Here is a 16900-nt window from a genome sequence, read left to right on the forward strand (position 1 = left end):
ACTTAAAAAACAACCCCTAAATCTTGGTTCCATGAATACTACTCTCAGAGAGGTAAAGGAAGATACAGTATGTCTGAATCAAAAACAGAATCCTATAAAAAAAGAATATCATAAAATGAGAGAGGATTGATATAACCTTTATAGCAAGTGAAAACTGTGATAACAGAAACAGCTAAAACTGAAGTTCAGGGAATTATTCAGGAATTAACAAAAAGAAAATATGGAATAATGGATAATAAAACTAGAAGATAAAATAAGAAATAACATCTAACAGGATTTCTTCAGAGAACAGAGCACAGAAGAAATTAATACAGAAATAAAGCAGATATTTCTCAGAACCAAAAGACATGACATTTTAAACTTAAAGAACCCACTAAATACCCAAACCAAATGAAGGCACATCACTGTAAAATTTCAGCATGTCAAAAATAAAGATGAGATCACAGAGCTTTCAGAAAGAAACTGATAACATACAAAGAATCAAGAATATCATATAAGATTTCTGAACAGAAATAGACAAAATAGAAAACAAGAGAGTAAATGCCTTCAAAATTCAGGAAAATAATTTCCGAATTAGAATTCTATTTCCAGCCAAATTACCAATTAAGTCTGAAGGTAGATCTCAGCAATTCTGCTCTATTGCAATCTTCTCAGAAATCTGGCAGACTTACTGACAAAAATGAAGGAGTGCATTAAAGTAGGAAAGGGCAAGAGATCTAGGAAATGAAGGATTCAATCCATTAAACAGAAGAAAGGAATTCCTAGGATGAGGGTAAACACAGTTCCAGGACAGTAAGCATGGAGCAGGGATAGAGAGCAGTTTAAAGAGGAGAGGGAATGGAGGGTTCGAAAAAGGACCCTGTCAAGACAAAAATGGACTGAAAGAAAAATTCAAGTGTTTGACTTTATTGAGAGGAGGTTTCTACTTGTATTGAATATTTGGGGTTCAGTCAGTGGCTCAATAATAATAAATAATAAGTAACTAAAATAATAAACAATCAACAATTATTTACATAAAAATCAATCCATTAATAACCTAAAGGAAAAAGAAGTTGTATAAAAAGAATACTAATCTGTTTCCTAATCAGTTCTGAACAACTGTGTACATTAAAATTTGGTAAGATGGTGGTAATGGGGAAGAGAATCTGTATTATATGTATACATAAAAGGGGGCACGAAAAGGGACAGTTTAATCGTTCACTTCCACAATGAGAAACCCACTGATAATGAAATAAATCAACACTGTGGTTTTAACAGAAAATTAGAAGGTAAATAATATAAGGCATTTAAAGGGTTGGAAGTATTTATCCCTGGGGAATAGAAATTGAGATAGGCAAGGGTAGAGCAAATGAGTGGCTTTTGTTCACACAGAAAACAAACTTCACTGTCTTTTAAAACTATATATGTTGATCAATGAAAAGCTGTTGGCATAAAATGATACTCAAAATTTAAGATAAAGCCAGGAAAAACTCATTTGTCATCATTTGAAGCAGTTATTGAATTAATCCTTTATTTTTCAAATTGATAATTAAAAGAACCAAGCATTTATCCTCTTTAACACAAATTGTAACTCAAGAGTAATCAAATAATACTGGTTAGTGAGGAAAAGCTCTACTTTATAGAATACCAGGTAGTAAACATGGATGAAATGATTGAAAACAAAACTTCATGGGCTTAATAAGAAGTATTGATTCAGACAAAAATTATCAATTTGGTACTAAAACCAACAGGTGATTATATGATGGGGAAATGAACAATCGTAGAGTCTAAAGGCCACATCTGCCCTGCTCTTGCCTATCTCAATTCCTATTTTCCAGGGATAAATACTTTCAACCTTTTAAGTGCCTTATGATATTTACCTATGTTTCCAGGTGCATGTAGAAACTACAGTGTTGATTTTATTTCATTACCAGTTGACTTCTTATTGTGGAAGTGAAAGATTAAACTGTCCTTTGTCCACTAGTTTTCAGTAACCCAGGTAAAAGGTAAGTGCACAAATGTAAGGATCAAACTGCTATCACCCCAATCCAGATAGCAATTTTAGTATTAGTGAAGGATCATTAACAGGTCAATCAGGATTTACATGTCTTCTAATATCATCCAACATTAAGTACACAACACAACATCACCTATGAAATGCTTGACTCCATTAGATATGAATTTCAATTTATAGGATATACAAACTAAGTGATACCTCAAGTAAATCTGACAAATCTAAAAGGCAGGATATTTTGGAAAACAATTGGCCCAGTTCACTCAACAAGTCAGTGACATAAAAAGGGGACTGTTGAATTAAACACACACATACAAATTAATGGGCATAACAAAAAGATGCAATATATGGTGCTGTACTGAATACTAGTTTGGCTCTGGATTAAAAGCAGCTGCAGAGGACATTTTTTGATCAATTAGAAATTTCTGAAATTAAAAGGTGGAATTCATTTGCTGAAGAAGATGAATTGTACATAATTCTTATTTTGAGAACAGTATACATAAAATCATTTTCCTTTGGTTACTAAATACAAGGTATGTATACACCCACACCTACATGTAGAAAAACCTAGAAGGATCTGCACTAAAGTGTTAGTGAGGTTATCTCTGTTGGTGTAAATGTGGAGATTTTAGTTATTTTTAGCTTGTATGCATACAATTTACATAATACTATTTGCATAACTAGAAAATTATAATTAAAATAAGTAATAGGAATGTATTATTTTGTTTAAAAAATAGCAAGCAAGCATGGAAACACTGGAACACTCAGTTTGGTGAGTCAGTCCTGGAAATCTCAGATCAGAGCTCAGACAAGAGAAGTTTTAAGTGTCATGAATATTCTGGCTTGGAATCACACTTTTCCTTCTTTAATAATTGTTAGCAGAAACTCTGGACCCTGAATTATGGTAAGTCCTGCTACACTGCTTCCCCAGCTTTCACTTTTTCTTTCTAGTCCCAATTTTTTCTAATCCTAAAGCTTGAATTTTAAACATCACTATAAACATTTAAAACACAGTCCTGAAAGTATTCTTAATTCTTGTAAAATAAATATAAATCCACTAAATAACTTTACCTGGGGCCATAACTCTGCCCAGCATGTAGTGCTGAGGAACAGTGGTACAATGACAAGTTGAGTATCTGAGTATTAAAGATTAGCTGTGACTTTTCAATTTCACTTGTTTCTCTCCAAATTCTAGCTCATATACGAAACAATATGTTATAGTTTGGATCTAGAATGTCCTACTGAGGTAAAAGGTAAGTGCACATTTGTAAGGATCAAACTGCACAAATGTAAGGATCAAAATGTAAGGACCACGGTTCATGTATTGAAAGCTTGGTCCCCAGTGTAGTAATTAATGTTCAGTGATGGGGCTTTTGGGAAGTGATTGGATCATGAGGATCTGATTTCATCAATGGGTTAATCTACTGATGTTTTCTCTCATCTACAAATTCTGGTTGAGTTATATTCTATAATCACTTATTTATTAATAAAAATGTAAAAAGGGAACAGAATTAAGTATTCAACCCTTCAGTGCATTACTGATACCTCTCAACAGGTTTGCACTGATTTATTAAACAAGTCAATTGAGACCTAACAGCCAACAGGAACAATGATGCTTGTTGAACATTTAGGATGTACACGCCTAGCATTTAACATCCATTATTTCATTTAGTCTTCATGATGTTAATTTTTACACTCCCAAATATTAATTAAGCTCTTGCTATATGAGGTAGAAACTACTATTATTATTCCTATTTTAGAAATGAGAAAATTCAGACTTAGCAGTGAAGTAATTGGTCTTAAGTCATGCAATAAAGGGCAGAGTTATCATATGAATGTCAGCTTAAAGACTCCCAAACGCACTCAGTTGAATATTGAGGCTTTATTGGTATACCTGAACAATAAATTAAATATTGTAACTATATTAACTTTTCTCATTTTCTTTATTATCTGTAAGTCTAGTTCTAAGTGTATGTGTACACACACATATTGCTAGGAATTATTCCAGATCAGCTTCTGTTACTTTTAGCAAAGAACATATTATCTTTAATATCCTTTCTAATTTCTACATGTTCTTTATGACATTGTGTTTCATCATTTAATTAAGATTTTTTTCATCCTCTGCTTTCACAGTTAAAATTCAGTTTCTTGATCAGATAATACAATTACTTTTTTTAAAAATTACTTTTTTCATGGAACCAACATTATAAGAAATCCCGTTCAAATTTTAATATTGTTGCTGTATCAAAAAACAGTTGTCACTGTTAAAGGATAGACATCAAGGAAAGCAAGATTTTATGTAGGTAGGATTTGCTGTTTACTTTTTAATAATTATTGCTGTATTTCAAAAACACTTTTTATAAAATGGGTAGACAGAATTTCATAGTATTCAAGTTGGACTCAAGTAATATTTTTTAAAGAAGGGCTTTTAGGTTGGCAATTAAAAAAATTAATGCAGCTCAGGTGTGGTGGAGCATGCCTATAATCCCAGCTGCTCAGGAAGTTGAGGCAAGAGGATTGTGAGTTCTAAGGCAGCTTCAGCAATGGCGAGGCACTAAGCAACTCAGTGAGACCCTCTCTCTAAATAAAATACAAAATAGGGCTGAGGATGTGGTCTAGTGGTTGAGTGCTCCTGAGTTCAATTCCTGGTATTCCCTTGCCCACCCCAAAAGAAATTAATGCAAACAAGGTCAAATGAGTTTCTGAAAAAATACAGCTACTCCTATTCCTGTTTCCAAAGAAATATTTACAGAAGCATGTTTTAGTAAAAACAAAAGCATCAAATACAAATTAATTGAGGATATATGTGCTCTTGCCATAGACTTTGATTTTATCACTAAGTAAATTTTCATTTTGGAAATGTAATGCTCTATGCTCTATATCTAAAATGTATGTAAGAAAATTTCAGCTGGGCATTGTGGCATACATCTGTAATCCCAGTGACTCAGGAGACTGAAGCAGGAGGATCCTAAGTTCAAAGCTAGCTTCAGCAACTTAGCGAGGCCCTAAGAAACTTAATGAGACTGTCTCACAATAAAATATAACAAAGAGCTGAGATGTGACTCAGTGGTTAAGTACCCCTTGTTTCAATCCCCGGTATAAAAGAAAAAAAAGAATTTCTTTATTGATATCAAATAATGATAAAAAAATTTTCAGTTCAGGATAGTTGTTTTATAAGAACCATCAATGCAAGAAAATATATAACCAGGAAACTGCTACCAAAGATCTAATTAGCTATAGTGATCATCATTTAAAAATTCACTGACAAGACAGAGAAATTTGACTGGTAGTAAAATCTCTGGGTCCTGCTTAATATATTTTGAGACTTTCAAAAGCTTTTTATTTAGTTCTATAAAATTTTCTCATTTAAACACAAAACATGCTTCAAGATAGAGGGAAATAAAAATAAATGTTTCCTTATAAGCAATACTATGCCTTAGACAATTTACTCACCACTCACCTTTAAGTTTCTGTAGGTCCTCCTTCAAATCAGGCCCTGCAAGCATGAAGATACTTTCTGACACAGGATTCTTATCTGTGAGACTTTCATTGCTGGTATTCACAATGGCTGTACAGTTCAGTAATGCTACATCTCCTTTCCTGAGGAAATAAAAAAGCAAAAGGGGGAAGAAGAGGGAGCTTAAGAGATCTAGTTTCTTATTATCTTGAAACATTCTATCTTTGCTCACTTTTCAAAAATGTTTTTGCTAGCCCACAAACTGAACAGTATTAAAAAAGAAATGGATGGCTCAAAAAATTAACTGAAATTTAACCAAAATTAATCAAAAAATGTATAGCCATACACTGCAGTATTATTCAGCCACAAAAAAAAGAAATGAGGTACTCATTTGTACTACATTGAAAACAGTATGCTAAGTCATAAAAAAGCCCACATCTTATTATATTGATTCCACCTTTATCAAATGTCCAAAATAAGTAGAGAGTAAATCAGTGGTTGCTTAAAATTGAGATACTGAGAGAATGCTTTGGGCTAATAAAAAACTATCTAGATGAAGGTGGTACAACTCCATAAATATACTAAAAATCACTAGATTATGTAATTTAAATTGGTGAATTTTATGGCATTGAATTGTGTTTCAATAAAGGGTTTTTAAAGCAATTAACTAATACTAATATATGTGCCGACCTACCTAAACTTAAAAATAATTATGCTGAATGAAAGAAGTCAGTTCAAAAAACACATGGTTACATTTATACAAAACTCTAGAACATGCAAACTAAAATATGATAGGAAGATCACTAACTATGCAAGGGTGTACAGACAGGGATGGGCATGATTACAAAGGAACAAAAAAACAACTCTTTAAGTTGATGGGTATATCTGCTATCTTAATTGTGGTGATATTTTCACAGATGCACATGTCAAAACTTATTAAACTGAAAACTTTATTTATGTGTTTATTTATCTTTGGGTACTAGGGATTGAACTGAGGGGGCACCTAACCACTGAGCCACACCCCCAGCCCTGTTCTGTATTTTATTTAGAGATAGGGTCTCACTGAATTGCTTAGTGCTTCATATTGCTGAGGCTGGCTTTGAACTCATGATCCTTCTGCCTCAGCCTCCCAAGCCACTGGGATTATAGATGTGTACCACCATGCCTGACTGTAAACTTTAAATATGTGCAGTTTATTATACATCAATTTTATCAATAAAGCTGTATATGTATATGTAAGGCAACCACTTTAATTCTAGAGCTTACTTAAAAGGAGTTTAGAAGAAATTATGAGAAAGTATTAATCACAGTATAATATGATATAATCAAAGAATTACCACAGAATCACTTTTCCATTGATATTCTTATTATAAAGAAAAGGTGACCTAATACTATCTTCCTGAAATGTTTCAGCTGTAATATCAGAAGAATTTAATTCATCTTCATATGAGTCGCCCCAACTTAGTAGTGTATCCACATCCACAAACTGGGAAGGTGCTCCCAAAGGATCCATGGAATGGGAACTTCGGCTTGTCGTTTCCCAAATTCCTCAGCGATTCAATATTCCCTGGAGACTTCAGCTTAAGAGAAAAGAAAGAATCATTTTAATAGAGAAGATATTACTTTAATTCTACTAAGTCAGAACACAAAACTCTACTATGAACTGCTGTAATAATACATGATGTAATTATAGTCACTTAATGGTCAACAAAGAATTGCTACCACTTTTCTAAAAACAGGAAATAAAGAATTATAGACATTAAAATAATTATATAGCCTACAAGTTCTACTTTCCAGAAACAGAACTATTCATTCTACATTCACTGAGTGCTTACTATTTTTTAAAAAGTGCTAGATGTTACAAGAAATACCAAGATAAATAATATGTATAGTTTTAAAGAGGTCAGCCTGACAATAATGTGGAAGACATATTTAAAATGACATGCTGGGAGGTTTCTATAATGAAGTAGTAAGATAACAAAGGTTTCAACTAGGCAGCAAAGAAGATAGAGGAGGCATGGATTTAAAAGGCAATATGCAAAGGAGCAGTATTTGACAATTATAGGATATACAGAGGGTTGGTTGTATAGACATACAGTATTAAAGGTGGGGGTTACAAAAGTATCCAGTACTGGAGAGAGGTCATGGGAGATTCTGCCAGAGAAAGATATTTAACTCGTTATTAAGTCTGACAGCTGTTTCAGTAAAACGGTTGATTGATTCATGCAATAATCTTTGTATACATCTGTTATGTGTTAGGTACTATTTCAGACACTGGGGATACACTGGTGAATAAGAGAAAAGTCCCTAACCTTAGGGAGCTTGTTTCAGTGGAAAAGAGATGAGAGATGATAAAGAAACAAGTAGGTCTATTGTACCTTATATTCTATTTGTATTTCATTAAATATTTATTAAAAGAAAGAAAAAAGAAAAAAAACAGGTATCTAACAGAATGACTGGATGTAATAAGCTTTGTGAAAGAAAAGATGATATCTGAACAGAGAATTAATGTGAGAGAATAAGCCATATGAAGCTCTGCAGAGTGTCTCAGGTAGAGAAAATAGCAAGTACAAAAGCTGACAGGGCAGGTAGGAGTGCGCTGTATTTCAGGAAGAGCTAGGAGGTCAGTTTGGCTAGTGTAGAAAAGAGAGGTAATGAGAGGTAAGTGAAGAGGTTGGTGGGAGAGGAAAAGATCAGATGATAGTCTGATAAACTGTGGTAAGAAGTTTAAAATTTATTCTAAATATGAGGGGAAGCCTTTGGTGGATAATCAAGATAATTACTAAGAATAAATAATATTTGAAAAGATTACTCTAGTTACAATGAAATAAGAGGGGGAAAGTAGAAAGTAGAAGTAGAGGCCAAGTAGAAAACAACTGAAGTAATATAGGTGAAGTGGCAGACATGAATAATGCTAGACTTGGAATGTCATTTGAAGGTAGAGCCAACAAGACTTGCTAAATGAAGGTAGAAGTGAGGGGGTGGAGAGCAGAATCAAAGATAACTCCTAGATTATCTGTTGCATCAACTGTGTGGATGATAATACTGTTTTCAGAGAAGACAAGAGAAAGTTGCCGAGTATAGTGCTAATCAAGTGACTCCCCAATAACCCCTACCTTTTTTCTTTTCTCCTTTTTGATGATACTGGGGATTGAATCTGAAGAGTTCTACCACTAAGCCACATCCCTAGCCTTTTTTTGTTTTTCTATAAAATATATACATATATATTAGAGGGGGAGAGGGAGAGGGAGAGGGAGAGGGAGAGGGAGAGGGAGAGGGAGAGGGAGAGAGAGAGAGAGAGAGAATATTTATTTTTTAGTTATTGGCGGACACAACATCTTTGTTTGTATGTGGTGCTGAGGATCGAACCCGGGCCTCACGCATGCCAGGCAAGCGCGCTACAGCTTGAGCCACATCCCTAGCCCACCTTTTTTGTTTTTAAGATGGGATTTTGCTAAGATGCCAAGGCTTGTCTCAAAATTGGGATACTCCTGCCTCAGCCTCTGGAGTTGTTGGGATTACATACATTCACTGCTGTGCCTGGCACTTTAAGTGTTTTTGGACTTGTTAAGTTTGAGATTCTCACTATGTGGTCAAGTGTTTATGTCAAACATCCAATTAACTGTATAAGGCTAGAGGTCAGAGAAGAGGTTGAGCTAAAGGTATAAATCTGGAAGCCTAAGCATATGCAATGGTATATAAAGTTGAAGGAACTAAATGAGATTGTCTACAGAGTAAATTCAAATAGGGAAAAAGAGCTCTTAAGACTAATTCCATTCAATTACACCATAGATTATGCTATGGTAAATTTGAGACTATTTTTGTTTGATACTAAATACATATTTGAAATTATTTTGATATAAAGAAACTTATTATATCTAGCAAAATTTAGAAATTAAAAGAAAAACAAGTCAGAAAGTGAGACAGAGAAAAAAAAGAGTTAGAAAAAAAAAGAAAACCAGAAAAAGTTTGGTAGCCCAAGGCTAAGTGAAGCAAGCATTCCAAGGAGGAGTACTGGAGGAAGATCAGCTAGAGTTAAATACTACTAAAAGGTTGAGCAATAGGACCAAGAACTGATTAGTGGGTCTAGCAAGTTGGAGGTTGCTGGTAACATGAACATACACTAGAGCACACAGATACTGAGGGGGAGAAAAGTGGATGTGTCTGTGATGTGTCTTTTACCCTTTAAAGTAAAGACTTTTTATAAGGCACAACATTTTTAAAAAGTTTTTCAGTATGATCCCAATGTTTGTTGTCTGAATCTGGGAAAACAAATGTGCCCTTTCCAAGTTAATTCGGTGGTGTTTGTTGCTGAGACATGGGATACAAACTGGAAAGTTAGTGCAATATGCTAATTCCATATCAACATTATGGTATAGGAAGTGTGATCATTTATGTAGTTGAAATTTTTGTAGATTATATTATAGTAAATCTGAGACTATTTTTGTTTGATACTAAATACAAATTATTTTCAAATTATTTTGATATAAAGAAACTTATTTTATCTAGAAGTTGGTGTTCAGTCCATCTACTCAGCCAGAGGCAACCAAATTTTGCTGATCTAGCTACAAGTATTCAAACTTTATATGCACAAACTGAACTGAATTAAAATTGGACAAAAGGAGACTACACTCACTTATCATAGTTGAACTGCTCCAATCTCGAGGGAATGAGTCCTTGCTGAAATTCAAAATTACAAAAAATATGCAAACTTTTGATGACCAGGACATGTGCTGAAAGTTTGTAACCATAATATTAAAAAATCCCATTAAACACAGTTTTCAGTTTACAAACTTGAATATCAACCTTCAGGATGTAATTGCTTCTTTAAAATAACCTTTCTTTCCAAGTAGAACCTGTTTATAGAATATTTGAAAAGTACTAAAATATTAGAGATAGAAGAAATCTCTCAAATTTTGATGTAGTTTCTGTTTCTGTGATAGGTAAAATAACATTGTATGCACAATCTAAATCCAGCTTCTGAAGTATTTTAAGTTGAGTGTCTCTACATTCAATTACATAGTGAAGCAGAGGTAGGAAAATATAACGCAAAAGCTCAGGTTCTGATATCAGATGGCCTGAGTTTGCATCCAGGACTTTAATATTTGTGTTATTCTTGATTGTACCCAGAATTTATTCTTAAAATAAGGTTAATTAACTCCTTGGGTTGTGATGATTAAATGAGATAATCTGTGTCAAAATCATACAGCAGAGCAACAGGCACAAAGCAAAGCACACCAAAAGTTACTGGTTATAACTTTCTCAGAGCCAATATAAGTTTCCTGCACCAGAGTTAAGATGAAGTTACATCTCTAAAAGCACATGCTTTTGACAAAGACTCTACAAGGCACCAAACAAAACAAACACAAATTGCTGAATTTAGACATATTTTTTCATATTTCAATGTCATGACTTTCCATTGTAATGACTTGTTAATTCCTAGATAAATCCAACATCTGTTTTCTCTGATTCTGTTCCTGTGCCACGAAGGGGGGGTGGGGGTGGAAATCATGTAATCAGCAGTACTGACTGCTGCCAAAGCAAATGTTTTCCTACATAAGCCAGATCATCCATCAACACTATTCAGCAATTGTCTTAATCATTCCTGGTCCTACTCCCTGTAATTCTACACAGCATCAGTGGTAGACAGTCTCTAGGATGTCCTTCAATGAACCTGGCTCCTGGTATTCATGCCCTTGTGCTCCTGCCTTCCACAACAGGGCTAGTCTACATAAACACAAGGACACTGCAGAAACAACAGTGTGTGACTTCCAAGTATGAGTTACAGAAGATTTTGCAGCTTCTACCTTGTTCTCTTAAACTGTCAGCTCTGAAAAAGCTAGGCCCCATGACATCAGGACGTCAATGCAGCACATGGGAGTGTCAACCTGGGAAGAAATTGAGAGTTCCTGCCAATAACCAGCATCAACTGAGAAACATATAAATGAACCATGGTGGAAGTAGATCCTCCAGACTCAGCTGGACTTAAAATGACTTTAACTCCTGCTGTCATTTTCACTAGACCTTAAGGAAAACACTGAATCAAAACCATGCAACTATGCATTTCTGAATTCCTGACATAGAGTTACACAGTGAAGCAGAGGATAATAAATGCTTATTTACTTACTATGTCCCACACTATGTCCCAGCATTCACTATTCAGGCACTTTTAGGTGCTGGGTTTTTGTTAGTAGAAGAGACAGAGGCACAAAAAAATAAAAAAAAAATATATAATCACAGAAATAAATACACAATTAAAGTATGTGAAAATGTGCCATAGTAAGAACAATTACACATTCTGTCGTTTTCTTCTCCTATTTATTCAAGCTATTGCAGTTTTGCTTCTGCTCCTCCCAAATGATAAATTGCTCTTTCAACAATAACTTCCCAGAAGTCAGCTAATTTAGATTGGAGAAGCAAAGAATGTGTGTTCCTGAAAGTGACAATATCAAAAATAGGAGGGTTTTACACACAGATGTCAAAGTAAACCTAGGAGCCTTAAGGTGGAAAACAGACACTAAAGAAGCACAAAAAGACCACTGTGACAGGTACAGTAAGTCATAGAGTATTAGACATGTTACAAATATGTTCTTTAATCCTTGCAGAAAATCCATGAAGTAGGAATTAGAATTTGTATTTCACAGTGAGGGCAGTAAGACCCAGAGGTTCAAGAAACATAAACAGAAAACATAACTAGTAAACATAAACATAACAAGACCTTGAGATCCAAATATTTTTGAGAACATGAGGACTGAAGGGAAGGACAGATTAATATTAAAATCCATGTTATTCTCAATGCTCTTTGTTTTTTCTGATGTTCATAGTTCAAGTTACCTGTCAATCTTACTGGAGTGAGATGGTATCTTAGGGTGGTTTTGATTTGCATTTCTCTGACTGCTAGAGATGGTGAGCATTTTTTCATGTACTTGTTGATTGATTGTATGTCCTCCTCTGAGAAGTGTCTGTTCAGGTCCTTGGCCCATTTGTTGATTGGGTTATTTGTTATCTTATTGTTTAATTTTTTGAGTTCTTTGTATACTCTGGATATTAGGGCTCTATCTGAAGTGTGAGGAGTAAAAATTTGTTCCCATGATGTAGGCTCCCTATTTACCTCTCTTATTGTTTCTCTTGCTGAGAAAAACCTTTTTAGTTTAAGTAATTTTAGTGTATATTCTGCATGTTTAAGCCAGTCCGATGGCCTTAATTTAAGCATTTACTCCATTAACTTGATTAGTTCTTCTTTAAAAGAATGTAATAATCAATTCTCCCTTCATAATATCTCTTTTTATTATTGTTGTTATTGGTGGTGGTGGTGGTACTGGGGATTGAACCCAGGAACATTCAACCATTGAGCCACATCTCCAGACCTTTTCATATTTTATTTAGAGACAAAGTCTCCCTAAATTGCTGAAAGCTGGCTTTGAATTTGCAATCCTCCTGCCTTAGCCTCCTGAGCCACTGGGATTACTGGCACTATCACACCTGGCTTTCCTTCATAACATCTCTCCTTCCTCTCGTCCTCTTATTCTCAAAAACTATTCCATTTCTTTTTCAGAGCAAAGTGCTATTTTCGCCACTTTAAAAAATATGTGTATGTATAACTTTTTCTTTCTTTCCTTCCTTCCTTTCTTTTTTTCTGGTGTGTGTGTAGTTTTGAGAAAGAAACCAAGGGGTGCTCTACCACTGAGCTACTTCCTCAGCCCTTTATATTTTTTAAGACAAGGTCTCACAAAGTTGATGAAGCTGGCTTTGAACTTACTATCCTCCTGTCTCAGCCTCCCCAGTCACTGGTATCACAGATGTGTACCACCACCTAGGCTACCCATTAACTTCTTAAGAGTAATTTTTACTACTGTGTTCTTTTCTCCTATTTATTCAACATATTTTAGTTTTGTTTCCACTCTCCAGAAATGCTAAAATTGCTCTTTCAAGGTCAACAATAACTTCACAAGAGTCAAAGCCAAGAGTTAATCAAATTTTAGTCACATTTACAATTGATCACTTCTCTTCTTGAAATTCTATTATCTTCTTTGATATACACTAATAGTTCTCTTATATCTCCACTCATAGTTTGTTAGTACAATTTGTTGGATTTTCCTCTCAGTCCTTAAAAGTCCTTGTGACCCACAAGACAATGAGTCTTAAATGAGTAATATAATGCTCATAGCTCTCACTATAGAGCAAAATTTAATGGAATTTATGGAAAGGCCATTACATTTATGTCATAGTATTTAACAAAGTTTAAATTCTTTTTTTATGGGTATTGATTTTTTTTAATTTGTTACACATGACAGTACAATGATCTTGACCTATCATACATTTGAATCAGATGGGATATAATTTCTCATTTTTCTGAGTGTACAGGTAGCAGAATTATATTGATCATGCAGTCACGTATATACCTACAGCAATAACAAAGTTTGAATTCTTTTGAAGCACCATCTCCTAGCAGAAATTGATCTTTCTCATTAAAAAAAAAAAAGATTTAAACTTCCCGTTCCCCTCCCCCCCCACACACACAGTAGCAATGAAGCAAAAAGAGTAGCAAACCCAAAGTAGGCAGCAAAATCTGACTTAGGAACAATAGTTCTTAACATTCTCAAGGCAATAGACCCCAAACCACATGAAAAATGAAGACCTTTTTACCCCCAAAATATGTTTTCGAGAACTCATACAATCACAGATCCGCAAATAAATTTGAGAGAGTTCTCAGATTAAAAATTCCAGTGATAGAAAAGAATGCAAACAGTGCTCAGGTGAGGGAGGGAGCAGGGAAAGACCACAATAATCTCCAGCTACAGCCAGAATTCTGGATAACATTAATGGGGAGCAAGATTTTCTGGTGAAAATCAAATGATCAATTCTGTTGTTTGAACAAGTTGATAAGCAAACACTAAGCATTAATATAACAGGTTTCTGAAGCATATTAATGTCCTCAGACCAAAAAGTCTACATAAGACAAAAATCAGAAGATTCCAGAATGGATCAATCTATTTCCCTAGCCATACTTTCTTTGTATCTTAGTGGAACAGAAAGAATTTAAATATAAAGAGCATTATGTATACTACCTGTTCTTTATATTTAAAATGATCTAGTGTAAACAGTTCTCAATACACTGCAGCTCTTTCTCCCCTGCCCAAATCCCATCATCTTTTAGTTTAAGAAGTTCTCTAATTATTGTCTTATATGAATAACTGAGTTGGCTAGAGAAATTAAGAGTTTACAGTTAAAGAATGAGTAAAAAAAAAAAAAAGATGGGACAGAATCATGCAGAATATCCTGATCACTGTCTCAAAAACCTGATATTTTTCTAGACAAAAAGAAAATGGCATTGAAGAGAAAAATGAGAACTTCTATTTATTTGTCATTCAAAATACTTACATTGATTAGACAAGTGTGGATAAAAAGAACAAAGAGAGTTGGTCCATACACCTGACCTTCAATAATTACCAGACTTATTTCACTGGATTTGCATAAATTACAAGATTACCATTCTTTATGTTTTTGTATTTCAATATTTACAAATTCAGGGTATATTAGGATATTTGTACAGACCACCTCTATCCCAGCACTAAATCTATTGTACTTGAGAATCATTTTATGCAAATAGAAGGAACATTTTTTAAGTTGCTCATATAAAAACTAACTAGTCAAATGTGTCAACAATAAATACAACAAAACATTTCTAAGTCCCATCAATGGGCCCATTTCAAAACACCATCATTAAAAAAAAATGCCAAAAGCACATGTCCTATTAGTGATTTAGCAGCACCACTTTCATATCAAACAAATCATGTCATGTTTCAATTGTAAGTATTAATACATTGAGCAATTCAAAATTTGAATATGAAAGTAGGGTTATAACCCGGATATAGTGTAAGGGAATTTTATAAGATCTGTTATCTTAGCACTCACAGCTGTTCTGATATCATTCTTGTAAAACTCTTTCTTCTGTAGTTACCCCTTCCCTTAATTTTTAATAGTAAGAGAACTTTTTTTCTTTTTTCTTTCTTTCTTTTTGTTTTTGGTACCAGGGACTGAACTCAGTGGCACTTGACCACCTAGCCACACCCCCAGCCCTATTTTGTATTTTATTTAGAGACAGGGTCTTGGTGAGTTGCTTAGCATCTTGCTTTTTGTTGAGGCTGGCTTTCAACTGGAGATCTTCCTGTCTCAGCCTCCAGAGCTGTTGGGATTATAGGCATGAACCATTGTGCCCAGCACAATGACTCTTACTTTTTTTTAAGAGAGAGAGAGAGAGAATTTTTAATATTTATTTTTCAGTTTTCGGTGGACACAATATCTTTATTTTATTTTTATGTGGTGCTAAGGATCGAACCCAGTGCCCTGCTCATGCCAGGCAAGTGCGCCATGGCTTGAGCCACATCCCCAGCCCAAATAATGACTCTTTTAAATATCAAAATGGACACATATTCAAGATTTTATTTGCTTCAAAAGGCAGCTAGACTGATGGCAGATAAAGTGAATATCAGAATTAGATCCATTAACAAATTAGTAATACTGAAATGAATATGCAAAAGGAGGCAAAATTTCCAATGAACCTCTAAGAGACAAGAGAGAACTTGCATGTCTACAGAAAAATAAATTATTTATCATTAATATTATCTGCAGTTTACACAGTTGTAAAATAGCTTCCTCAGAGTCAGATAATCCAAGGGGTATCTTTAGGTAGAATTTAAACTATGTAGTTTGTTACTGAAGTACATATTTTGCCCCTATAAGAATGTGTAGCATCTATAGGAGATATTAACAATATACATCCATCTGATCTCTCCTTACAGACTTCTTGAAATAAGTCTAATGCCACCATTTCCTGCCTTCTCATTCATATAATTCACATAAATCTTGTTTCAAAACACCCATTTCTATGGCGATCCAGTATCCAATGACATCTCATGTATTCTTACTGCTTTAATTTTCTTAAAAACACGAAGACAATCATATAAAAGTTCAATTTCCAGGTTGATTATAGATGTCTTCTTGTTCAATAAGCGATGGCAGGGGCTTACTTTAGTATATTATATGTTGGGTTTCATCTTGCACAGCTATAGATGTCAGAGTTGATTTCTAAAACTTCTATGCAGCACAGGAATAAAAATGGGCAGAACTGACCAAGAGAAAAACTAATGTTCACCTGGCAACAGAGCACCAAAGCCTCAGTCAGCAAACAAGGAGGAGCCAGCCCTGGTCACTTCCCTCTCAAATGGCCAGAGAGCGGAAACACAAAGCCAGACCAATGTCACTTAGGGATTGCGTGGACCTAGACAACTCAACATCCTGGGCTCAGCGTCTATCCACTCTTAACCTGAGCAGCTCTCACGTGGTGGAACGCCCAGCACACAGGGACGACGAGACCGACTAGACTTTGGACCTACAACCCGCAGAGCTCCCGGACGCCCAATTCTGTCTGCATCCCAGGACGCACACCT

At 34.7% G+C, this 16900-nt stretch overlaps 1 protein-coding gene across 2 annotated transcripts in view; it reads right to left on the reverse strand.

Annotated features, from left to right (window-relative positions):
- Positions 1 to 16900, reverse strand: part of Gdap2 (ganglioside induced differentiation associated protein 2) — a 63595-nt gene that overhangs the window by 46243 nt on the left and 452 nt on the right. Inside the window, exons 2-4 of one of the 2 annotated variants that reach the window (XM_013362688.4) lie at positions 10087 to 10130; positions 6788 to 7030; positions 5454 to 5593 (exon numbers count right to left, since the gene is read on the reverse strand). In XM_013362688.4, the coding sequence (XP_013218142.2) occupies positions 5454 to 5593; positions 6788 to 6963 (316 nt within the window). In that variant the 5' untranslated portion in view covers positions 6964 to 7030; positions 10087 to 10130. The remainder of the gene's footprint in view (positions 1 to 5453; positions 5594 to 6787; positions 7031 to 10086; positions 10131 to 16900) is intronic. The other variant, XM_005334928.5, reaches the window with a different exon arrangement.

Source organism: Ictidomys tridecemlineatus, chromosome 11, assembly GCF_052094955.1.
Source record: "Ictidomys tridecemlineatus isolate mIctTri1 chromosome 11, mIctTri1.hap1, whole genome shotgun sequence".
Classification (NCBI taxonomy): domain Eukaryota; kingdom Metazoa; phylum Chordata; class Mammalia; order Rodentia; family Sciuridae; genus Ictidomys; species Ictidomys tridecemlineatus.